Raw genomic sequence first — 20,300 nt, forward strand, 5'->3', positions numbered from 1 at the left:
AACAAGAAAAGAAAAAAAGGTAATGAATAGATATTCCCTCAAAATGGAATAGCTCTAAAATATTTTTCCCAAATAACCATTTTTTTTTTTTTTTTTGCACTCAAAACACCATTTTCATGGACCCCAAGGGATTTGGGGTTGTGCAACCACCCCTAGTGCTTTTTGTTGGGGTGGTCAGTGAATGACGAATTCTTTTATTTTTTTTGTCCAGAAAAAAAAAAAGATTTTTGAGAAAATATTTTTTAAGAGCTTGGTTTAAGGAGATTTGGTTGAAATATTATTTAATTTGATACAGTTAATTAGAAAATTTGGCCATTCCTTTGTTGTCATCAAACAAATAAATAAGAATAATCATTCCATTTTAGCTTATTGTATTCTAAATAATAATCAATCTTATTTCTAAATAATTATCGTTTCAATATACCAAGCATATATACTCTTAGTTAATGGCACGTAATCTCTTACTTAATGGCGATTATCCTCTTCTCTTGTAATCTCGTTGTAAGTATAATTTTTCATCATGGATTAACTCGTTGGGCTTAATATTGGTATATCATCATGAGACGAAGTATTGCACGTGTATGAATAATTGTATAGCTCCAGTTGGTGATTCCAAGGGAAGACCATTGCCATGCAATGATGCCCGGCCCTCCAATCCATTCCAAAATTGTCGTGTAGGAAGATGTTAATCTTGTTGGCTATTCACGTTATATCATTATTTGTGCTAACATTAAAAGTTTTAAAACACTGCCCCACCACTCACAAATAAAAAAATAATAATATCTAGTAGATTATTATACAATTGTCAAATAATTAGGATGACATAAAAGTATTTTTTATTTTTTATTTTTATCGAGTGTTAATTTAATGATAATTGAGATTTTCAATGTCACATCATCAGGTTGTATAATAATCATATAATAACTTATTAAATAGTATTATAATTAAAAAAAATTAAAAAAAGCCCCTTAATTTAATCGTCTAAGAGTCCCATAAAGGGGTTCTGATCAGCAAATCCATGAATTACCTATAAAATTAACTGCTACATGTTAATTCCAGGCTTTTAACACAATTAGTTTTAATGATTTTTGAGAGTTTTGTCCTTTGCTGTGTGTAAGTTTGTTTGTTTATTTATTTAATTTGATATATAGTACTTATCTTGTAGTTTGAGTTTGTTTGGATGCAGAGGCCGGTAAAGTGGGCTTAATTAGTGGAGTACCCATCTAAATTTCACTGTTTTTTTTTTAAAAAATAAAATAAAATTAAAAATTAAAAATTATTTTTATTAAGCTAAACTATATTTTGCCTATACTATTTATAATTATTTTTTTCTAAATTTTAAATTGCTGTGCGATTATCTCTTTATTTTGAAATATTTGTTTTAATGTCCCTTTTTGTCAAAATAAGCCATTAATTTGGATGATAAACAACTCAAAACCTGCATGTACTATTTCGTTAGGTCAAAATAAGGTATTAATTGTTAAATCATCACTTACTCCAAAAATTTAAGTTTATAAAAACTGGGAAGCTAAGGGGAAGGGCTCTGCTTTAAGTTTATTTAACGAAATTTATTTATTTCGTTAAATATATTCTTTCAAAAAAAAAATAAAAAAATCAATGATCATATTTGTTTTATGAGAAGGATGATCTCTGCTTTATGTGTTTTATGAGAAGGATGAGAGTTAAAGCAACGACTTTTGTTTCATTAAAAAAAAAACAAAAAAAAAAACGAGAGATTTCTATTTGCAAGAGGATGGTATTTTTAACTGATCATTAATTAACGTAATGCGATATTTGTTTATAAATTGATTAAGTGGATCATACACTGACGAAATGGTTGTTTTCTTTTTATATATCAAAGAGAGAATAATCTCTTCTCCGCGTGAAAGGTTAATTAATGCATGCAGTAATATCACGGGTACGTACGTAAGATTCAATTTAACTGGGCCGGAAACAACTTCAAAGCGTAGGGAAATTAAGAATAACCACCTCTCGTCTGCCTGAAAGGCTATCGATGCAGATCGAAATATCATGATTAATTCGTGGGCTCACGGGTGCAAACAATTCATCTATTATTTCTTAAATCACCAATTATTTCAAAGATAAATATTATACAAATTCCTTCCGTTATACTCTCTCAACTGCATATTATCTAAAAAAATTAAACATTTGTAGAAAAAAACTCAATATTTAATTAAAATTAAAGTAAATTGTAGAGTTTCAAACTCAACTTCTTATTCGATCTTGATAATATTTAATCATTTAATTATTTAATTAATATTCTAATATAATTCTGGTGTCTAATGTACTGATTGATTAAAAATTTTACACTAAGAGAGTGATGAGATTAATTATAACTGTATAGATAAGCAAGGAGTCAATCGATCACATTCATGCCAGGTGTATCCTATGAGTAAGGCGGCTTAATTTCCTTCTTTCAGAAAGGTAAAGAGGGACCCTTGAATCCCATTCCGTCACAAGTCGTCCATGACAAAACGTTTAATCTTCATATGCAGACATTCATACGCCACAAAATCTAAAAAATCTGTGATATGAAAGTAAGCCTATATATCGAACAGAGTTATAAATCACATAAATAATTTTTATTTTATTTTTTTTTATTTTTTTTAAAAAAAAAATCGAAAATTAAGTAAGAATAAGGTGAAGGTAGAAAGGAGAGAGGCGGCATACAATAAATGAACTGCAGATGTCTTTTTCTCTCGTCCCTCCCTTTCTATACCTTTTTTTCGGCCACTAACATGCAAAAGCTGATGTTACATTATGTCATTGGTCTTTTTTCGGAACTATTCAAATTTCAACCATAAAGTACGTAGCATTTTAATTTAAATACTATAATTATCATTACCCTGCTTGGGCATGCCGAAACCCACTTTACGTCTGCCACAACAATCATCGTGTTTCCGCTTTCAAAATTTATACAAGTTTTTTTTTTTTTTTTTTTTTTTAAAAAAAAAAAGATAAATGTTAAAATAACCACCAAATTTTATTTTTTTTTAAAAATATATATATATATATATATATATATATATATATATATATATATATATATATATATATATATATATATGGCATTCCCTTCAAAAAAATAAAAATGACTTAGGTAGCATTCTCAACTAATTTTTTTTTTATTAATTCTGGTTAAAAAAGTTTAATTTGGAGGATTATGTCAACATTGTTAAATAATTAATTGTAAGATAAAAATATGATATTTAGTATTATTTTTTCAAAAATTATTCTTACAGCAACATATTTTCGAAATATCAAAATAATTATAATATTTATTGTTTTAAAATTAGAAAATTAAACAATTTAATAGGCGATTCTTTCACTTTGTTTGCACCAAGCTAGTAATATATCCATTCTTACCCTTTCCTTGCTTTTCATCGTTTCTTTACTTTATGTTCCACATGTCTCCCCCCATCTCTCTCTCCTAATGAAATACCTTCTTCTTTCTATAAATCTTACCCTCTTTCTTCTTTTTATCTTCATAGGAGACTCAAAACAGTTTTTTAACAAAACATTATCTTCTAGTACCATTGGAGATGGCAAGAAACTGTGCGAAGGACAGATGGGAACATTCTAACGACAACTTAGCGCAAGAGGTATCGGAAGAAGATGAAGATTTATCATTCTGTGATCTACCGGTCATTAACTGTTTGACCAAAGAAGACGACCAATCAAGAAAAGAAGATGCTAATCTGGCCATTCAAAACCAGGAAGATCAGTTCGATTTCAGCTCAAGGGATGGCTCTCTTTTGAAGGAGTCAAAAATGTGCGCGGCCGATGAGGTTTTCTTTCAAGGCCGAATCCTCCCGCTTCGCCTCTCAGTCAGCTCAGACACGGGCTTACCCCGTTTCCAGCATGAAAGCCAGAAAATTACAGGGACGTGCATATCAAGATCCGAGTCCATGGACCATCGCTCAACGGGTGGGTTCGGTAGTAACAATAGTAGCCGAAGCAGCAGCACTAGAAGTTACAACTCATCAAGCAGCAATAGCTCAAGCAGTACCATCAGACGAACGAATTACAAGCCAAAATTTCAAAACACTTTCCTTACGTGCCCAAGTCCCAAACCCCAGATCAAGGTTTCCACGACCCAACAAGGTAGCGTCGGGATCCGGATCCGGAACTCATCCACGTGGGACTATTTACGGCTGGGTTTGCTTCCTACTCCTGAGATTGGATTGCAAGACCTCAAGGGTCGTAGAAACAGCAGCGTTAACAAAAGTTCCGTCAGTCGTAACAGCAGTCAGGGTAGTAGTAGCAATAGCGTCACCGCCAAAAATAGTGCTAAGATTAATAGCGGGTGTCGAGGAGAAAACCAGAGAACGCCAGGATTCTTGGAGAAAGGAATAGGAGGATTGCTGAATGGTTGTAAGTGTTTGGATGAAACAGTTTCGTCAAACGCGGTCATCATCAAGAGCAGTAATGGAAAGAACAATAGTACTAGTGAAAGTGAAACGCATGCCAAGAAAGAAAAACTGTTGGAGGTGAAGATGAAAAAGAAGAAAGACGAAAAGCAGCAGCAGGAGGGAAAGCAAGCCATGTCACGCCATCGAACGTCTGAATGGCTAAAGGAGCTTCCGCATGCAGTCTATTCTCCAGAGGGTCAGACTCATTAACAATATGCTCGCATGCCTGTATTCCTTTACTTTCATATTATTGTCTTCTTTTCTTTCTTTCTTTCTTTCTTTCTTTTTTTTTTTTTTTGTTGTTGTCATGGCCTTTAGTTTAAATTGAATTATGATATTGCAGTGGCCCTTGGGGCTCTGTTATCAAGAACTCTCCCTTTCTTGAGGAAGAACGAGGTTGTTTATCTTTCTAGCTTTCTTTCTTTTGTTTGAGGGGTAGAGACTGTAGAGTAAATTAATGATTGAGATTTGTAGCCGTGATGGGTGGAAATGACGCACCTCAACAGAGGTGACGGTGTTGGTGGTGGTGCTTGTCATGATTAAAGTGTGAGCTTTGATGCTTTATGGGTGGATGGTGTCGAACGTGGAAAATAGCATTTCATTACTATCACAAGAGCACACCAAAGGGGGAGACATACAGACAGAGAGTGGGAACTAATTAAAATGAAAGAAAAAGCCGGTGTGAACGAAAAATGTGAGAAGTTTGTTGAAAAATTAAATTGATCGAACTGCGCAAGTCGTACTAGAAAGGAAAAAGCAATTTGTTTTACGAGCATTTCGTTTGGCAAAATTTCATCTCCCCCCGACTAATTAATTTAGCAAAAAAGATAGCTAGTTGCACTAGTTAGCTACAGTTGAGGTGGCATTTTGTACACGTGGCAATACATTATTGGTCTTAGATGACTTTTTGTACACGCTGCCAAAATATCATTAAGTTTTTAGACTGTAAATAAATGAAGGTATCAAATTGATAAATTTAGATAAGTATCAATTTTATTTTATTTTTTAAAAAAAAAAAATTATTAACTTTTTGATAGAGAGAGAAATCATAGGTATCAATAATGCATTTTGTTTGTACAGTTTCCGGTATGGTGTGAATCTGCACGTTCCTTTGATGTTCTTCACGCTTCTCAATAACTCTGCAAAACAACAAAACCTAGGGACCCTTCCGGGGGTCCCGCTCCGATGCCTAAGTTAGCTTCTGTGAGAAAATAATGTTCTATGCATAAAATTGAGTCTTCGTTTATACCTGGGGTATGGGCCTATTTATAGGCATAGAGGTGGAGTCAAACCTGGATTAGGACTCCTGCTCCTTGTTGATCTAGAACTGCTGTCCGAGTTCTAATTGGACTTCAATCCTTTACTAGACTTCTAATTGGATATCTTCTTAGACTTCCAATCTGATATCTTCTTAGACTTCTGATCTGATATCTTCTTAGACCTCTGATATGATCATTATTCTTATCTTATCATTATTCTTATCTGTTTGGACCTATTTGACTTTTGAATCTTCTCTTTGGATCGGGTTGAGTGGGATTTATCCCCAACAGTTACCCCCCAATTCCCTTATCCGAAGCTTGCTTGAATAATGGGAATTCCATGTCTAAGGAAACCCGATCTTTGTCTCCTTCTGAAAACCTGCTAACCTGCAAAACCTGAGAGTTAAATCTTAACCCCCCATTACCTTCTTGTTTTTCCTTAGGGTTTTCTCCCTATCTCTTGAAAAACCTGCAAAACCCGAGGGTTAAATCTGACCCCCCGAGAAGTTTCTTCTTGCTCTCGGCTAGGACTGATCCGAGATGCTCCTTCTCGGCTAGGACTGATCCGAGAAGTTGTTCTTGCTCTCGGCTAGGACTGATCCGAGAAGTTGTTCTTGCTCTCGGCTAGGACTGATCCGAGAGGCTCCTTCTCGGCTAGGACTGATCCGAGAAGTTTTTCTTGCTCTCGGCTAGGACTGATCCGAGAGGCTCCTTCTCGGCTAGGACTGATCCGAGAATTTTTTCTCGCTCTCGGCTAGGACTGATCCGAGAGGCTCCTTCTCGGCTAGGACTGATCCGAGAAGTTTCTTCTTGCTCTCGGCTAGGACTGATCCGAGAGGCTCTTTCTCGGCTAGGACTGATCCGAGAAGTTGTTCTTGCTCTCGGCTAGGACTGATCCGAGAGGCTCCTTCTCGGCTAGGACTGATCCGAGAAGTTTTTCTTGCTCTCGACTAGGACTGATCCGAGAGGCTCCTTCTCGGCTAGGACTGATCCGAGAAGTTTTTTCTTGCTCTCGGCTAGGACTGATCCGAGAGGCTCCTTCTCGGCTAGGACTGATCCGAGAAGTTGTTCTTGCTCTCGGCTAGGACTGATCCGAGAGGCTCCTTCTCGGCTAGGACTGATCCGAGAAGTTTTTTTTTTTTTCTTGTACTCGGCTAGGACTGATCCGAGACTCTCGGCTAGGACTGATCCGAGAGTTTTTGCCTGCAAAAGAAACAACATCAACGGGTTCCTGGTCCCTAGACCGGGAACACTCCGATGCTTAAGTCAGCTTTATTCATTTATTCTGAAAATACTTATTCCCAAAATCTGGGGAATTTTCTGTCTAGTCTGAATTAAAAATAAAAATCTAGTTCTTTGCAAATATAAATAATAAAAAAATAAAAGCAAGCCTGAAATTCCCGAGAATCCTTTTTATGGGATCACGGGCAGATACTGCTGTTGCCTCGGCTCTCTATGCTGTGGGCTTCTGCTTCTTCGGTCCTCTCTTCTTTCTATGTCATCTCGGGGAGCATTCTCCTGATGCCTCTTGTCTAGCTGAGGACGGTCTCGGGGATAGTAATCCCGTGGCTGTTGATCTCGGGGCTGATATTCCTGATGATTCCGAGGCCTGTTATTTCCTTGCTGGTTCCGTTTTTCTCCCAAGAACCGAACCAGCTTGCCATTCTTTATGAATTCTTCTATTAACAACCTTAGGGTTACGCACCCCTCGGTGTAATGACCTGCTTGTTTATGGAAATCACAATACTTCCCTGCATTCCTATAAGGAGGATTACCTGGTATCTTTTGCGGTTCCCGAAACGCCGGATCTCTCTTGATCTCCATGAGGACTTCTGATATCTCGGCATTGAGAGGTGTAAAGTTGTAATCTTTGAACTTCTTTACCTGCCTCTGCTCTTCCCAATCAGCTTTCTTGAATTCTTTCCTTTTCTTTTCTGGGGCTGTCTCTCGGGGTAGTCTAGAACTGGCCATAGACTTCAGCGTCTCTTCCTGATTGATGAATTCTTCTACCTTATCCATGAGGCCCTGCAAGGTACTCGGTTGCTTCCGGATCAGCTTCTTCATCAAAGGCTCCTCGGGTGAAATTCCCTGATAAATGGCAGCAAAGATCATATCCTCGGTCGGATCTTCGACCGTAGCCTTCTCTCGGTTGAACCGAGCCATAAACTCCTTAAGACTCTCATTGCCCTGCTGGTGCAATGATAGCAAATATCCCGAAGGCTTCTTCCTTGTCCGGAAAGCCAAGAACTCCGTTAGGAATATCTTGGACAATTCCTTGAACTGATCAACGGAATTCGGGGGCAGCTTCCTGAACCAGTCTCGGGCATTCCCCGAAAGAGTAAGAGGGAAAGCCCGACATGCTACTTCATCGGGTGTCCCGTGAAGGTCTAGATGAGCTTTGAAATTCTCTAGGTGATCCAAGGGATCTCTGTCTCCTGCATAACTTAGAATTTGGGGTACCTTAAACTTATCGGGAAGCTGATAGTCTGCCACCCGTCTGGTGAAGGGTGAGTCTGTACCCATTAGGAGCTTGTCCACCATTACGGATCTGCTTTTGTCCTTTCTTTCCATCTCCATGTCCGTGCACCTTCTCTCCAGCTCGGCAATAATTCTGCTCAGATCTCCTTGGCGGTCATCCTCCCTCCGAGGATTAATGTTGCTATTGTGATCTTCTTCCTCACGCTCATCCCTGTTCATCTCGGGATTGGGCTGTCTCGTCCTCATGCGTAACAATTCTGCATTTAAGTCTTCAATCTGGGCTTCCAACGCTGCTATGCGATCTTGATCTCCACCCCCCGGGGGAGGGTTCGGTGGAGGCTGCAAATTATTCTGAATAGCCGGTTCCTGTGGGGCCACGGGCTGTCGGTTGGTCTGGCTTCCGGAACGTGTGTTCATCACCATGCTGGATCTTCTTTTTCTTTTATGAGGAACGAATAATCGTTTCCCACAGACGGCGCCAAACTGTTGGTACAGTTTCCGGTATGGTGTGAATCTGCACGTTCCTTTGATGTTCTTCACGCTTCTCAATAACTCTGCAAAACAACAAAACCTAGGGACCCTTCCGGGGGTCCCGCTCCGATGCCTAAGTTAGCTTCTGTGAGAAAATAATGTTCTATGCATAAAATTGAGTCTTCGTTTATACCTGGGGTATGGGCCTATTTATAGGCATAGAGGTGGAGTCAAACCTGGATTAGGACTCCTGCTCCTTGTTGATCTAGAACTGCTGTCCGAGTTCTAATTGGACTTCAATCCTTTACTAGACTTCTAATTTGATATCTTCTTAGACTTCCAATCTGATATCTTCTTAGACTTCTGATCTGATATCTTCTTAGACCTCTGATATGATCATTATTCTTATCTTATCATTATTCTTATCTGTTTGGACCTATTTGACTTTTGAATTTTCTCTTTGGATCGGGTTGAGTGGGATTTATCCCCAACACATTTAACCCTACATTTTAAAACGTTGTAAGATATTTTATGTTGATATTTCTCATAACCACACATTTGAACTAGTGCTTTTGATATATTAGGAAAAGCCATATCGAAATAAGGCTATATATTTTGTTATTTTGCATGAGACATGTTATTTCAGAACTATTGGGCACTACGGTCTATGCAGTAAAATGCATAATAATGGTTAATAATAGTGAAAATAACATGATAATAAGAAAGACAATAAAGATAAGTCTTTTATCTATCAAAGATTCATAGTGCCTAAACTATTACTACGAGATCTATGAAAATTTTAATTCGGGAACCCTTAGTTTTAATGTCGTTCCGTCTCTGTATGGATTGTACTTTTAGATATTATATCCAAACAAGTGTACAATTTCATTATAATACAATATTTTTTTTACAACAGTCACCCTACGTTTTTAGGCACTTTTTGTTTTGTTAACCAGAAATAAAATCCTAACACAAGGTAAATTAATCAAAAGAATTAAAAAGCCAAATTTCACTTTTGTCCGATTATCAAAAATCAGGGTAGCATTAGATGATCCAATAAAATAATAATTAGAGATACTATAACAATTATATATAAGCTATTAAATAACATTTACTTATATTAAATTTGCATGTTCAGCATTGAAGTCAATAAAGCTCAATGCAAAGAAGACTAATTTGTCCAAGAACTTTTGCTCATTTCCATTTTTACTTTTCATTATTTTGAGTGATTGATTTTTTTTTTTTTTTTTGGAATATTTAAATATTATTTAATATTAGAGCATATGATGTTGGGTGCGTACTAGGTAGTAGATAATACACCAATGGTGATTACTTCTTTGGAAGGAAAATACAAAAATAGGACTTGTTGATGCTGGTGAAAATGTTTCGGCCTTCACTCGTGGAAAAAAAAAAAGAAATAGGCCTCATTTGAGTGCAGTTGTGATTTTACTGGGTTGGGCCGTCAAATTAAGCCCACAAAATCACCGCTTTCTCTGTGCTAATATTATATTTTCAAGCATCAACGAGTACGGACTTTATCCTCCAGAGTCCAGTCCGTTTCTGTGAGGATCAAAGTCATAAGAGGATTTGTTTGGTTAAAAACTATAAATTACATTTTTATTTTATTTTATTTTATTTTTGCTAATGTGGATTATCTTTACCAAGTTAGCAAGATGAGACACTTGTAAAATAAAATATGATTTTTAATCACTCTTGAAAATTGCAGAGAATAAAAGAGAAAATTATTGTCTAAGAGTGCTTACATAAGTGGGCCTCATACCCCAGACAGCCAAGCCAGGAAACATGTTTCAGCACCCGGAGGCCCACGCTCCTTTTTCTCATTTTGTCTTCCCAAAGTTTAGAAAAGGGAAAAATCATATTTTCCCTTTAAGTTTTCAATTGATCATAATTTAGTTATTGGGTTTTCAATTTAAAGAATATGATCTTTAAGTTTTGCCTAAATTTAAAATAAGTCATTCTATCACTTTAATGTCAAAGTTAATGGTTTGTCCACGTTTCAACACTTTCAGGTAATGCTATATCGGCAAGTATCAAGTCATTCATAAAATAAAATAAAATAAAATAAAAAGAAAAAGAAAGAAAAAACACAAAAACTAATCGATCTAACAGTGAAACTTAAAAAAAAAAAACACAAAAAAAAACACAAAATTTGATAACTTAAAGAGCAACCCTACAGTAATTTATTTATTTATTTATTTATTTTTATTTTTATTTTTTATGAATGATTTGGCACTTGTTAACATTACATTGCATTCGGGGGTTAACAAGGATACTAACGTGTTAAATGAGATACGTGCGATACGTTAACTTTGACGATAAAATGATAGAAGAACCTAATTTAACCTTGGGCAAAACCTAAGGACTATATTCTCAAAATTGAAAACTCAATGACTAAATCCAAATCAAATGAAAACCTAAGGACTAAATATAATTTTTCCCTTTAAAAAATTCAGACAAAAAAAAAAAATTAAAAATTGAGGGGAAAAGTACCAATATCTCCCTTAAACTACTACTCAATTGTTAATGTATTCCCAAACTATCAATTGTGTCAATATTCCTCTCTTAAACTTCTAAAAAATGCCAATGTCACCCCTAAGACTAACAAAAATACAAAAATGATCATAAATTTGTATCAAAAAGGCAAAAATGTCTTTATTAATTTGGAGGGAAAAAAAATATTTTTTTTAAAAGAAAATTATAAAAATAAAAAATAAAAAATAAACTGAAAATTATAAAAACATTTTTTTTTTTTTAAAAAAAAAAAAAAGAGAAGATAAGAAAAACCAGTTATAATTTTTTGTTTTTGTTTTTTTTATAACTTTTTTATTATTATTTTAGATTTTATTTTATTTTTTTAAAAAAAAATTAATAATTTTATTAGACATTAGGGGGGACATTTTATAAGGGATTGACTCTTTTCCATTTCATTTGAAATGGTGAGAATTTAATAATTTGGAAGAACTTCAACCATAAAATAATAGTCTACGGAGGTTATCTGTAATTTTCTCACAATTGAGTCGATCTAAATCTAAAATTGGTTCGAGAACGAGATCTGTTTTGTTCCGTCAATTTAGACAATAAATTGGCGGACGCAAGTCACGCAACCAGGCTGTGGATTTAGCATTTCCCCATTTTTTAAGTTAAAGAATTCTAAATTTCCGGACCTAGTCAAGAAGTTGAAAGTCTTAAAGAATACCAAGTCAAAGTCAAACGTTGTTGAAATTAATGGGATGCCCTATTTTTCTACTCTTTTCCACGACCTGTAGGTACTATTGCCTACTCGTATTGATTTGGCTTTATTTGTCTAACAATTCTGGGAAATTACAAGCATTTGTCGTTATTTGCTAACAACGTGACAGGAAATTTTTTATATATTTTTTTATATATATAATATTGAAATTTGGCAGGCATCTTTTTCAGCTTCATGAATTTTAATCAAAATAGATAGGGACCCTAAGGCTAACACCCAACCGCAAGGAATTGATTCTTATCGTTTATTCAATTACTTATAAGAGAAAGCATTTGCCGACTGAAATACTAGCAGTTATAATCAAACCTGCATGCAGTTCCTAGTTGTATTTTTCTCAAGAAATTAAGTTTCTTTTTAGCCTTCTCTTTATCAATTTTTCTTTTTTGTAACATCAAAATTATTGTAGATTGTGAAGCAGTCGGGACACAAATGTGTTATAATTAACTTAAAAATAAGTAACATAATCGATCTGCAGGGCTTTTATATTTGAGAGTCATTGATATAATGTTTTTTCTCCCCTAATTTACGCATCAAATATATATTTAGAAAGATGAATGTTAAAGCTTCTTTATTTGGGTCATTCTATGCTGACATGGCACAATGTATTTTTTAATAAAAATAGGAAAGAGAGAAAATAAAGCCATAGTTTTTCTTTATTAAAAATAGGGTGTTATATCAGTATAGAATGACCCTAAAAATACACTAAAAAAAGCTCTGGCATTTTTCATTTGGAAATAAGTTTAGTCCTAGCTCGTGACACATGACAGGAAAATTATAAGAAATTGGCCTTGTTTGTTAAACTTTTTTTAAAAAAAAACAATAGCATTAATGAATGACCAAAAAAAAATACTTACAAAACATTCAAAATTATATTTACTTTTATATTGTATTAGAACATTTTTTTCTTTTTTCAAACAAAAGCTATAACAAATTGAGCCAATCATTCTATGGGGCCTTATGCCTAGCTCTTTTTTTTTTTTTTTTTTTTGAACAACTTATGCCTAGCTCTTTAAATTAAGACACCCATCTAGCCTTTGGTAAAACCAATGGATTTGAAGAATGCGAACGTATTAAAAAAAGATTAAAAAAAAAAAAAAAAAAAAAAAGAAAAGAAAAAGAAGAAGGCGATTATATCTATGAATCTATGATTTTAAAGAACCTAATTTTTAACTTAGTCATTAACTAATAGTAGAGATAACTTTGGGTGACCGCGCCGCCACACTAATTGGGATGGGGGTACACAGCTATTCTAACCAACACAACCACCATGATCACAGGCATTACCACCCCTTCTTTTCTTAAGATGGTCACGTAATCACATGAGCTTAACTTTTGAAAAGATAGAAGGTGATTTATTATTTAAAAAATCAAAAAAAGAAAAATGTATAGAGTAACCGTAATGCTATATATATACTCCATCACAATCTCATTAAGTGTGATGATATGATACTATGAATTCAACCTAAGACAATTAATTGTTAAAGAATAAATAACTGATGAGGGAAAGTGATTCTTGAATTTCTTGTGCATAACATAGATACTCCCACAAGACACATTATGATAGGAGTGCTCATCTTGTGCTTGTGAAGTTTTTCTATCATATCCTATAAACAAATATAGCCTTTGCTCTCCAATCTTCATATTTTCTTTTACCTCGTTTTGTACATATTGATAGGAACGGGTTCAAGTGAAAACACGCTTCACTTATCGACGATATAAAGTTCTAAAAGTCAACATTTTTTTTAAACACGTGTGAATATGCCCCTATCGCATGTTGAAGATATGAGGGAACGCGTTTGATAAACAATTTCACTTTTTCCTTTATTTTCATTTTTTTAAAAAAGAAAAAAAAACTTTAAAACATTTTCATTTTTTTAAAAACTTTTTATATCATATTAATAATTTTTTATTTGTATTCAAATAAAAAAAAAAAAACACTAAAAAGCAAAATATTTTTACTTTTCTATACAAAAAATTAGAGAACTCTTTTTTTTTTTTAATTTTAAATTATATCAATCACATTTTATTACTATTAAAAAAAAAATTACTTCTAAAAATATTTACCAAACGGAGCAGAGTATTTTCACTCGTAGGTTGGTTCGTGTCACCATCTAAATTCTGGTATATTCTTCTTCTGCCTCTGACATTTGGATCCTCTAATTTCTACTGCAATACGGCCAAAATTCTATAATCTAGCTATGGCCTCTCCAACTTTTTAAAAAGTTTATGGCCATTTTAAATTCAATAACTTAGATAATTGGATCTGGAGAGGATCCTTCTCGATGAAGTTACGCTAAATCTTATATTTAATTTAGTGAATCAAATAATAAATGTATAGAATTCAAGGGCTTAACCGCTTCAGTAGCCCTAATACAAATGACAAATGCTAATAGGATATTTTTTTTAAAAAAAAGAAAAATATTTGCTTACAAATTTTTATTTTTTATTTTTATTTTTTGACATGATTTGCTTACAAATTAATGTGATGGTGTATAACTAATTAAATAATTAAAAATATGTAATTAATTAAATTTTTTATTTAACCGTTTCAGGAATTATTGAGCTTGTTTGGTAAGTAGTTGTGTAGTGGAATATTTTTTTGAATAGTAATAAAAAGTTATTGATGTAAAATAAAAATTGAGAATGTTTTATAAAAAAGTAAAAAAGTTTTGTTTTGTAGTGAATTTTTTTATTTGAATAATAATAAAAATTTATTAATGTGATATAAAAAGTGTAAAAAAGTTAGAATGTTTTTTATTTGATATTTTTGAAAAAAGTGAAAAAAAAATAAAAAGAGAATAAAAATAGTTTTGCCAAACTAGCAAACTTCCACATCTTTTAATACTACCCAAAGATATAATTTTTCACCACCTTGTCTATGTGGTAATGTGGTCCCCCACTACTTTTTGAGTTTTTTTATTTTTTAAAAATGAATTAAGGTGAATGACCACCTTTACCATAGAGATAAGGTAGTGAAAAATTATACATTTAGGTGGTAATAAATTATTACTAAAAAAAAAAAAAAGAAAAAAAAAAAAAAAAGGAAAAGAGATTTGAAAATTTTCAAATTCGCAAATTCAGGGTCAAGGACTAAAAGTAAAAGACTCCACCTATCTGACAAAGCAGTGGATAGGTTTTCCTCTGTGTCTCCACATCGACGCCACCTTGGAATACCCCTTCACTTTGAGCCGTCGGTTTGTCCACACACGCGCACACACAGAGAGTCTGTCTGTCCCACCACAAAGTTAGACCAAACAGTTAAGTCTCATAGTCTTTGGTCCTCCACCTAAGACCCTCGAAGCACGCACCTTTTATTCTTTCCCGGAAAATATCTCTCTCTCTCTCTCTCTCTCTCTCTCTTCTTTAGCGCGGCATTCCCACGTTTCTTTCTTCAACCCCTTTTCTTTATTCAAAGCTCGTCACCCACCAAACCCACGTCTTTTCCAACCAATTTTCAGGAATCAAAGGCCCGAACCGAACTCATTTCCATAACCCAGAAACCAAAAGAGTCGCACACATAGAGCGAGCGAGCGAGAGAGAGAGAGAGAGAGAGATGTTGGAGCAGTGCTGGAGGCCACTGGAGAGTTGCTTTGGATGGGGACGGAAAGGGGATGAGCTTCTATGGGACTTGGACCTGAAGCCTCACGCGTTGGGGGACTACTCGATCGCGGTGGTGCAAGCCAACTCGTACCTCGAAGACCAGGGACAGGTGTTCACCTCTCCTTCCGCCACGTACATCGGTGTCTACGACGGCCATGGCGGCCCCGAAGCTTCTCGCTTCATCACCCACCACCTCGTCCCTTTCCTTCACAGTAAGTTTACTAACCCGTCTTAGTTTCTCTGCTTTGATACGGTATTTCAATTTCAATTGCAAAATATACTCCCTGTTTGCCTGCTATGGATATGTTAGAAAATGAAAGAAAATCGAAGTTTGAATCTTGGGTTTGATCATCTGGGACTTGAGAACCTCTAACATTACAATTTTGCTTTAGCTGAGGTGGGTGGGTTCTGTCAGTTCTTAATTTCCAGCAATCAAATAGAGGGCTATTTTTAAACCATCATATTTGTAATCGCAATTGCCCAAGATAAATTAGCTACTTTTATTCATTTTAAGAATTTAAAATTGTTTCTCTCTCTTTTTTTATTGGTTACCCTCAGAGTTTGCAACAGAACAGGGTGGATTGTCAGAGGATGTTATCAAGAAGGCATTTGATGCCACAGAAGAGGGATTCTTACACGTGGTGAAGCGATCGTGGCCTGCTCGGCCGCAGATTGCTTCGGTGGGTTCATGTTGTCTTCTTGGGGCAATTTCAAATGATGTTTTGTATGTGGCTAATCTGGGGGACTCGAGGGCGGTTCTAGGCCGCCGAGAGTCAGAAGGACGGACAAATAGTCCGGTGGTGGCGGAGCGGTTATCTACTGATCATAATGTTGGAGTGGAGGAGGTGAGGAAAGAAGTCAAGGCACTTCACCCCGATGATTCACACATTGTGGTGTATACCCATGGAGTTTGGCGAATCAAGGGCATTATTCAGGTCAGAATCGTGGCTTTGTCTTCTTTCTGCTTTGTATCTCTACGATGGGTCTGATTGAAATTAGCTTTGATATCTCAAGTTTTTCTTTCTGCAAGTTGATATGTTTATATGTGGCTCTAATGGGTCTGATTGAAATTAGCTTTGATATCTAAGATGATCTTTTAGTGTTTAGGACAGTCCTTTTCGCCAGTATGTGCTCTGTTGGACAGCTCAACTAGAGATTTGCATTTTTTGGAAGTTTGAATGACAAGTTCTTTCTGATTTGAATTCTTGGTTTGCTTTAAGTGGTGTATCAGAATTCGGTATGCTTTTTTCCAGCTGCCATTAAGAAAAATGTGAAGCTGTGTGGTACAAGTAATCCTGGAGTTGGAGATTCATACAAATATAAAGGACATCTGCTTATGCTATTCTTGGGTATTTTATGGTCATCTCACTTTTGGATTAAGCCTGTAGGCTGTTGCCTTGCAGCCAGTTTTAGTGCTTTTATATAAAACATAAGACACTTTCATCTTTCTTGCAATTTTATTGGTTAGACTCTCATAGGCATATGGAAATAGATAATGCGCTTTGTGATTTTGACGCAATGAGTTATATGGCGAGGAGATGCCCTTTAACCTATTGTTTCCTGCTTTGGTAACACCTGGCACAGATAATATGATAAGAATAAGACAATGATATTTTTTTATCCACTTTCTTTTTGCAAAATTGAATGTTTTTAAGTTGATGCTGAACTTTTTAAAGAGGGCACTAGAAAAGAATGCTAAATGTCTTGTTTGAGATCAATGACAGACCATGGAGATGTATTTGTCTTTTAAAAATTTGATTTTGCTCTTATTAGGTGTATCATGTGAAACACAACTCTTTGGGCATATAGATTCTTAAAGTAATTATTTCCAAGGGGCTTGAATAAAATGTGGAAGTCCTTATCTTGTGTTATCCTTGCTAGTCAAACTTTCTGATGTGGGTGGAATATATCCGGCTATCTTCACATGTTCTTGCTTTTTGACCTCTCTTTCAGACAGCTAAGATCAAGTATGACAACTTAAAGCCATGACTCATGGGATGCACCTGATGACCCAAAAACCATTGTATTCTGAAATTGGTCATTATCACGTAGGGACATTTATCTATATGTGATCAGAGTAGGCTTTTAAATTTTGTTAGCAATTGAGAGCTAAAACATTAGGTTTCTGGCCATAAGCGAAATCATACTTAAATGGTTTAATTTATGTATTTCAGCACCATTTTGATAAGACTTTAATTAGTTGGAGTGATAGTGCAAAATTGAATGTTTTTAAGAAGCACTTCTTATAGCTGTTTGTGGATTTACCTTGATAGCTGCCTCCTTATCTCTTGGTAATGAATTCTGTATATGTGATCCTAAGCTTGTTATGCTGGAAAGTCCTTAAATTTATGTTTTCCCTTTATAGGTCTCAAGATCAATTGGAGATGTCTATCTGAAGAAGCCTGAGTTTAACAGAGATCCTTTTTTCCATCAATTTGGGTTACCCATTCCTTTAAAAAGGCCTGTAATGACAGCAGAACCCTCAATAGTGTATCGGAAGCTAAAACCACATGACATGTTTTTGATATTTGCATCGGATGGTCTCTGGGAGCATTTAAGCGATGAAGCAGCTGTTGAAATTGTCTTCAAAAACCCGAGAGTTGTAAGTGCCTCCCAAATTGTATTTGTGCTCTCTTATTATCAATACATATTTCTGCTTTTTACTGTTACAACACAGAGTTCGTGGATCTCCATTTTTTCTAACTTGTTATGTTATATAGAAAGATATTAAAAGCTGCCAAAATTCTGTTGCAGGGAATAGCAAAGAGGTTGGTGAGAACTGCCCTTCATGAGGCTGCAAGAAAAAGAGAAATGAGATATGAAGACATACAGAGAATCGAAAAGGGGGTAAGGCGTCATTTTCACGATGATATTACCGTCATTGTTGTATATCTGGATCATTCACGAGGTTCTCCAAATGGACTCAAGGATCAAAGCCTCTCTAACTGCACTAATGCTCCTGTAGACATCTTCTCCCTAAATGCGGATGTGGATGACCCAGAGGTCCCACTTCATTCCATCTCCTAAGCCGCTAAGCGAACCATAGCAACAATAATATATTATGTTCTGTATGTACAAGTAGTTATATAGAAAGGTGCAATCTGGCTGGAAGCCAGGATACGGTCTCAGGATTTATGCGACGGGAGAGTTTGTACATAATATTGTGAACGAAGGTTATCAAATTGAAGCTGCTGCTGACTTCCCAGCTTGGATTTTGGCCTCATTTTGCGCCCCTTTGTTTTGGCCCTATTGGGATATTTTCTTGTATATAGTTGTTCTTTTTCCCTATACAATGTTTACTGGATTTTTAAGTTAAGATGAAGTGCATGATGAATTGAAAAGGCCTTAAATTTTTACAGATATATGCCTAGTGATTCTGCTCTTCAGTTCAGAAGCAACGCAAGTGCAAGAGCTCAGCTCTTTCTGGTTTTTTTTTTGTTCGTTTAGCAAGTCCTGGTCAATACGCAGAAGTCTTTCTGAATGCAAGTCTTAGTCAATGTTCTTGCGTGAAGTCTTTCCAGTAACTTTGATTTGATTGAATGACAAAACTATGGAATTTTTGAATCCTCTAAAGACGTCAGAACTCAGAATTATGTCCGTTTCAACAGTAACAAATTTTAACTGTGAATTTAATAGACTTGCAAGTCCTAAACCATTTTTTCTCCGCGTTGTTCCATATTATTATCTTGTTGACAGCAAAATTCTCTAAAAAGAAAGAAGGAAAAAAAAAAAAAAAATGCATATGGACTTTTGAGGTCAAAAACTCAAAAACTTTTGGCATTCCTCTTTCCTCCTTTTTACTTCTTAAAAAAAAAAAAATTAATTTCAAAACATTTTTAACTTTTTATATTATATTAAAAAAAATTTATTATTATTTAAAAAAAAATCACTTTAATACAAATTTTTTTTTCTCACTTTTTTATATAAATTATTTTTACTTTATATCATATTAATCACCTACTTAAAAAATAAAATAAAATAAAATAAAAAATTCCCTCCTCCTTAAAGAGAAAGGGATTGCCAAACGAGCCATTTAAATACTGCTGCAGGCTCCCAACAACCCATGGCCTACCGTGGCCATAGAGTTATAGACTATCTCGTGCTTTCTAAAGAAAAATTGCCTCATAAGTCGTACCTCCCAAAGTTTGACCATGTAACAAACAAGAATTTGGATTTTTACGTTCAAAAAAAAAATTAAAAAAAAAATTTGGATTTTTAATTTTGATAATTAAGAATATGAGGGGACTATAAGATACGCCATTTACAAAAGTGAAATTTGAAACTCTACTTTAAATTATTTGTTTGAATTTGAGAGAATTTGAGCAGGTGATTGTGAGAAACTATTTATGAGACCCATCTGACCGGATAAATGATTAGGCATTCCAATTTTTATTTAGTCATGTAGATTTCATAAATGATCTTTCACAATCATCTGTTCAAATTATTTTAAATTCGGACAAATAATTGAAGAGAATGTTGATCCCTTTCTCTATAGAGGTGAGTGGGTGGAGCTCTACCCTAGCATATGGGGAGGATGTTCACTTAGACATATAAAAATTGGATGAAAAAAAAAAATTGATGGAGTAATCTATTTATCAAAACTCAAATCATTTATCGTCAAAATTAAAAATTCATGTCCTTATCTGTTGTAAGGCCAAAAACCAGAGGATATGTCCGCCGTAAACTATCATTGGGGTTGCAATGTCCTATTTTTGTTAAAAATAAAATAAAAACAAAACAAAACCCCTCTAAAGGTTTTTTTTTTTTTTTTTTTTTTTTTTTTTTTTT

General features: G+C 34.8%; 2 protein-coding genes across 2 annotated transcripts; both read left to right on the forward strand.

Moving 5' to 3' along the window:
* The first annotated feature begins 3,563 nt into the window (after positions 1-3,563).
* On the forward strand, positions 3,564-4,643 carry LOC133862639 (uncharacterized). The gene has a single exon (XM_062298489.1). It carries the CDS (start codon positions 3,564-3,566, stop codon positions 4,641-4,643), a length of 1,080 nt encoding a protein of 359 aa, XP_062154473.1.
* Positions 4,644-15,265: 10,622 nt separating this feature from the next.
* Positions 15,266-18,870, forward strand: LOC133863028 (probable protein phosphatase 2C 63). Its single transcript, XM_062298995.1, has 4 exons — positions 15,266-15,724; positions 16,071-16,447; positions 17,878-18,114; positions 18,267-18,870. The coding sequence occupies exons 1-4, from the start codon at positions 15,466-15,468 to the stop codon at positions 18,537-18,539; spliced, it is 1,146 nt and encodes a 381-aa protein (XP_062154979.1). The 5' UTR covers positions 15,266-15,465; the 3' UTR covers positions 18,540-18,870.
* The last annotated feature ends 1,430 nt before the right edge of the window (positions 18,871-20,300 follow it).

Source organism: Alnus glutinosa, chromosome 3 (genome assembly GCF_958979055.1).
Source record: "Alnus glutinosa chromosome 3, dhAlnGlut1.1, whole genome shotgun sequence".
Lineage (NCBI taxonomy): Eukaryota > Viridiplantae > Streptophyta > Magnoliopsida > Fagales > Betulaceae > Alnus > Alnus glutinosa.